The sequence below is a fragment of the Rhinichthys klamathensis genome, unplaced genomic scaffold (genome assembly GCF_029890125.1).
Source record: "Rhinichthys klamathensis goyatoka isolate OS25496 unplaced genomic scaffold, OSU_Roscu_1.1 h1tg000311l_1, whole genome shotgun sequence".
Taxonomy (NCBI): Eukaryota; Metazoa; Chordata; class Actinopteri; order Cypriniformes; family Leuciscidae; genus Rhinichthys; species Rhinichthys klamathensis.
The window spans coordinates 2,371,209-2,377,500 of NW_026606829.1; the positions used below are offsets into that span (position 1 = coordinate 2,371,209).

General features: G+C 38.4%; 1 protein-coding gene across 6 annotated transcripts in view; it reads right to left on the reverse strand.

The window, feature by feature from the left end:
- Positions 1–6,292, reverse strand: part of bcas3 (BCAS3 microtubule associated cell migration factor) — a 256,157-nt gene that overhangs the window by 175,347 nt on the left and 74,518 nt on the right. For all 6 annotated transcript variants that reach the window (XM_056271170.1, XM_056271173.1, XM_056271172.1 and 3 more), the window contains exon 16: positions 562–712. In XM_056271170.1, coding sequence (XP_056127145.1) covers positions 562–712 — 151 coding nt within the window. The remainder of the gene's footprint in view (positions 1–561; positions 713–6,292) is intronic.

Genomic DNA, 6,292 nt, shown 5'->3' on the forward strand with positions numbered 1-6,292 from the left:
CTCAACTACGTTTCAAATCCCCAACACAGTTCTCACAAATGAGAAATGCTATCGCCAGCAATGGCTGGAGCATCAAAGATCTTTACATGTCCAGTGACTTACACCAATTTTATCCCGTTAACCTGCTTGAGAATTGACAATTTAGCCTGGTCTGCAACAAAAGCTAACTGTGTAAAGTTGACGTTTTTAACCGGTCTAATAGATGACACAAATCAATAGGGTTTGAGATATTACCTGTATTAAGTACCGGCTTGTGCCTTAAGATGGCAACATAATTTCCATTGAGAGCTCTTCTTGGTTTAAAGTCACACACCAAATGGCAAAGATAACTGTAGCCAAAAGCAAGTAGCAGATTATCTATCCAGTCAGAACACAGCCTTTCCAGTTCCTGTCCTCAAGCATCAACATTTCATTTTCGATTTGATGAATTCTCTTGCACTTCAGTCGGAATTCAATTAAATTCTATAATTAACAATAATAATTTGTGATTTCTTAAGTAATATAACATTGAAATGTCTATACCGAACACCTTTAAGTGCTAAATAGTGTGCAGAAACCCACCCAGTGCGCTTGGTGATGGTGCCCAAGGTCATCGGTTGCTTGATCTGAGCCAGTGGTAGCACGACCGTCAAACTGGGTAATGCAGACAGGCGTGGGTTACCCATGTTGTTGTTGGTGAAGTTATTATAGGATTCTTGACTGGTGACTTTGGCTGTGAAAGAAAAGGAAAAATGTAAGTTATTTGAGTTTGTATTTAAATGAAAATTACATAGGTCACATACATAATGCACTAAGATTTCTTTAAAAGGAATAAGTAGTTTTATTCATCAATTAATGCATTAAGCAAGATTTCTATTTCAAATAAAAGCTGTTCTCAGACTCATGAAAAAAAATACACAAAAATATTAAGCAGTACATTTTGATAATATATATATTTGATAATATACAGTGTATGTATATACATATTTCTTGATCACCAAATCAGCATACAAAAATGATTTCTGAAGGATCATGTGACACTGAAGACTGAGTAATGGCTGCTGAAAATTCAGCTTTGTCAAATATAAAATATATTAGAAGTTATTTAAACTGTAATAATATTTCACAATATTACCCTTCTAACTGTATTTTTTATCAAATAAATGAGACCTTGGTGAGCATAAGTGACTTTCCCAAACGTTAAATCAGCAGCCTATGTTAAAGGGATAGCTCACCCAAAAAAATTTATTTTGACATCATTTACTCACCCTCAAGTTGTTCCAAACCTGTATTCCAAACTCTTCTGCTGAACACAAGAGATGATTTTTGAAGAATGTCGATAACCAAACAGTTGATGGGTATCATTGACTTCCATAGTATTTTTTTTCCCAAGTTTAGCATAAGAAAGAAACTCATACAGGTTTGGATCCCTTTAAGTCCTAACTGATTTGTTGTATCCACCTTATTGTGCAATGTGAAATTAAGCTATTTTTTGTAAATGTGTGAGACTTACAATTCATTTGCTATAGGTAAATAACTAGGAGAATAGCAAAGTGCAGTAAACGTTAAAACTATTTATACAAACCAGTTTGATTAGAATTACAACAATACCTTAAAATATTATGCTAAGAAAACAAACCAGTTTGCAATATCAAGTAGCATAAGCTGTTTTGTACAGCTAAAAATAACTGGAAGAGGATGACGCGGGAAGCCAGATACATTCAAGTTACAGATGGCAGCACCCACTCTTGCGTTAAAAATAAGGTGGATAACAATTAACAAAAAAATAAGCTGAATGGTGAAAACAGCATTCCAGTTGTGCTAAAATATACAATTAATTCATAATAGAGCATGTTTTCTCAGGGAAACAAACACAACAGATAAAAGGTTTCTATAGCTCTCCCCTAATTATTCACCTTTCATCAGTTTTGTGTTTTGTTTGTCTTTTCAATCCAAATGATACAGGCATCGATTTGATCCACGCTTCCACACCACAAAAACAAACCTATTTAGTGCATATGCACGCTGCACAAATATTTTACACAAAGTCGTTTTTTTAACTCCATTATATTTTCCCTTTCAACACACAATATTTCGGACCAGTCCAATAATCTCAGCGAAGATTTTCCTTGCTTCCATTGTAATATCACCAGGAAGAGGGTATTCAGGGGCTCAGAGAAATACCTGAGACACAAAACAATGATTATCTGAGGGCAAAAGCGCTGAGAGCGGCCGTGCCACAGTGTTGGAGGGGTTTTAGATCATTAGCCAGCCTGTCTGTGTCTCTCTAATACCCAGAAACGTTGTCTTTGTGCTTAACCAAAGAGAGACCATTTAGGCCTCATGGCCCTCGATAAAGGCCTGCTTTGGCTGGAGACATTACACAAACCCCTGCGCCATTCCACACAGGGTCCGGATCTCAAGGGCCCTTCACATTTCAAAACCACTACACCCCAAGCGCAGCCACCTTTTGTGTGCAAGAGCAGCAGAAAAGAAAAGGAATTTGAACAGGAAGCAGCCTGAAAACCCATAATGGTGCTTCTGGTGGACAAAGACGAGGAGAAGAGGAAGAAAATTCTTAATGAATTTAGCATCTTTCCATGAAGGACACACTCAGTCTCTGCAAACTTTTTAACCCCCACTAAATCAAAACCCAACTCGCCCGTGGACACGCACGCAAACAGCGTCACGGCGGCAAAGCTTAAGCCATCAAAAAAAGCAGACGCCTCGCACGGGATGATGTGAAACTCAGCCACCAAATGACGCGAACCCGAGTGTGGCAGGTTTGGCCGGAACCCTCAAGAATGGCACGTCCCAGAGAGGCAAGGCGCCTGGCCAGTCAAAACGATACTGCTTATGGAGTTGTCATTTGATTAATGACTCATGTGTGATGGCCTGCGCAGTGATACATGACAAGCCAATGGAAAGAAGATCTATCGATGCAAATCCAAACTCCAAGAGGTAAGCCGGGTCACCCTCTGTCACCTGACCCTTCTGTTTAAGCTCACTCCGCTCCATTTGCATTTTCTTCTAATGGCACAGACCTGGCCGCCCTGTCACAGATATCTTGTTTTCTCCCCCAAGCTGTTCTATTTGCATCTGATAAAGCAATGAACACAAGCGATCCATCTAAACTGGCACTTTTCCATTCGTTATTTGGTTGATTTGCACACAAATAGCTAAAAACAACAACATTCTTACGCAAACATCCTCCCATTTTAATCGCATGAAAACTGAAGTGAATTAAAAAAACACAACCTTGATGGAAGCTAACGTGAATAACAATCCTAGGGACAGAATATTGCATGACGTTCCAAAGTGTCAGCCATTGAGAAATCGCTGGGCTTTAAGGAGCATCTGCAGAAGATCTGAATTCCTAGAAAAAAGTCATACTCTCTCAGTTTGGGAATACTTTGATATATTCTGTTTCACCCATTCATGTCTTTCGCGCTCGTCCAGGTTTCCCAGACATGCTCCTGTAAGAGCGTAGTTCACAGGAGGTAGGGATTAGGACGGGAGGGGAGGAGGGAAAAAAAGAGGGATGAGTGGAGAGGAAAAGGAACAATGGCGGTACCGCCGCACTCAGGAGGACGGCGCTGTCATGTCAAGTCTGCCTGTGCCAATTCCCAGAGCTATCATTATTAAAATACACACTTTCAAAGGAGGAGTACTACAAGTGGAAGTGGGGGGGGGGGGGGGGGGGGGGGGGTAAGTAAAAGGAGAGGCCAGAAAGTGCCGGATAAAAGCAATCCCGGTGGACAAAGTGAAAACAAATTAAAAGAACTATTATAAAACACAGATGCTGCAAAGAAAATAAACTTCACAAGATTTACTGTTTTCAGAAGAAATCAGACATTGGTGGAAAAGCCATTTCTGGTTGCCTCTGCTTTTACAGTATCTACTCACTGCTATTTTCAGGCTTGTAGTGGGGTCAAGCCAGCCTATGTGAAAATGGCCAACTGCCAGTCTTTTCCCCAACCGTCAGTGAATGAGAGTGCTTTTAAAGTGACAGCGGAGTTTTTTTTTCCCCTGCAAAGTTTTTGGGTTGTACGGAATCTGCTTTAATGAGCAGAAACATTATATGAAACTTCCTGACTATTACCAGACATTGTGCCTTATAAGTATTTTCACCAAAAGACCTCAAACTGCATTATAAAATGAATGTTTTCTGTTCCCCCTCATTCCATGTGCTGATTTCACTGCCGAGTTCACCATGTGATTACAAGCCATTACATCATGACAAAAATTATTCACTGCTGTAAAATAGCAATATACGTATTTATCAAAGAAAATGTGAAAGCATTCAAGTGCGTAATTTATTAAACAAACTACATCCGAACTAGACTGTCTGAAATCGGATCCAATAGTTTACAACATGTCAGCATTTACAGCTCATCAGAGGAGCACCTTGGTGACAGTGGGAATCTACACTCTTCTGTGGCTCAGATAACAGCCTTACTGAAACCATATGTGAGCGAGTTTGTTTGCAAGGCAATGTGTGTGCGTGTGTGTATGAGAGGATGTTTCACCTCAGTCGAGCAGACTTCGCAAACGGTGCATGAGAAGATGAACAGGAAGGCATCCGCAGACTCAATCAATGCACCTCGGCATGTGGCTCTGATCAGGAGCACGTAATCTGATCATGTCAATTTACTTATGGGTAAGTGGGAACCATATTCTCTCCTCCCAATCATGAACGCTGCAGTGTCATTTCAAACATGTCTAAATGAAACCCTATGCTGGTCTGTCAGAGAGAGAGAGAGAAAAAAAGAAATGTTCCAGTGAATAAGTTCAATTCAAAGCAGCAGGATGTCAATCAACTTGCAGCTTGATAGGGCCATAACAGCTATGGACAGCGAGTGGTCACGTTATTCCCAATATTCTGATTAGTGGTTGACGACAATTGTTGAATCTAAAATTATTACATTTAGTAAATCCATGATAAGAATTGGTAAATCAATCATAAGAATAACTGTGAAATTGTAAATATCAAAAGAAGAAAATAAATCTTATAGTTTTGCTATAAAGCCTGTAAATAATGAAGGTAGAAGTAACCCAAAATGTGAATGACTACACAAAGAAACTGATTTTTAATTAATGACCATTTAAGAGAAAAAAGCAAATATAAAAAGTGAAAGTAAAATGAAGGCCAAGTATTGTGACCCATACTCGGAATTTGTCCTCTGCATATAACCCATCTAGGTTAGTGCACACACATTTGCAATAGTGACAAGTGAACACACACACCCGGAGCAGTGGTCAGCCATTTTTGCTGTGGCACCCGGGGAGAGATTGAGGGTTAGGTGCCTTGCTCAAGGGCACCTCATTCATTTCCTGCCAGTATTGAGAAACGAAACCCACAACCTTCGGGTTACCAGTCTGACTCTCTAACCATTAGGCCACGAGCGACTGCCCCTAATCTACTACTATTGAAACTAAAAGAGCAGTGCAGTCCCATGCTGCAACAGCTGAAAAGGAAATATAGCAGAATTTCCTGTTTCTTGTGCCATGAATGTGTGAAGCAGCACTGACAAATGATGTTTCCTTTAATAAATATATTTTTTTATTGTTCTAGGCTAGAAATGTCAATAATCAAAATTTCTTAGAACTCAAATGCTCTATTCGATTTCCAAGCGAAGACAAAAACGGTAATCTTACCCTGGGACCAAGCACTGTTTAAACTCATTAATGTAATTAAAATATCTAGTATCAAACCACAACATCAACTCTGCAGACATGATCATGATCATAATTACATCCAAAATTACAAACTAAAGGTGGTTTTGACTGGTAAAACCCTGAAAAGAGTCTGCATAAAATAATATCAAAGCATCTACAACAAGAAATTAAAAACCAGACATTTCATCATTATTGGTCTTGATTTGACAATACGGCAAAAACATGCATATCCAACAGCTGTTTCAGCCACAAAATAGGCAATTTAATCCATGTATTTGCTTATCATAAAATTATATTGTGAAAACACAAACATATCAGTGTTTTCATTTCCTCAGTGCAATTAGTGGTTTTGGTCTAAATTACACATTAAAAAGGAGCCTGACAAAAAGATTTAGTCCATGTAATATACTCAACCACCAAAGCTTTTAAATAACATCTTAAATACAATACATATATATATTGTATTTAAGATGTGTATACATACACACACACACACACACACACACACACACACACACATATATATATATATATATATATATATTGTATTTAAGATGTGTATACATACACACACACATATGTATGTATATATATATATATATATATATATATATATATATATATATATATATAT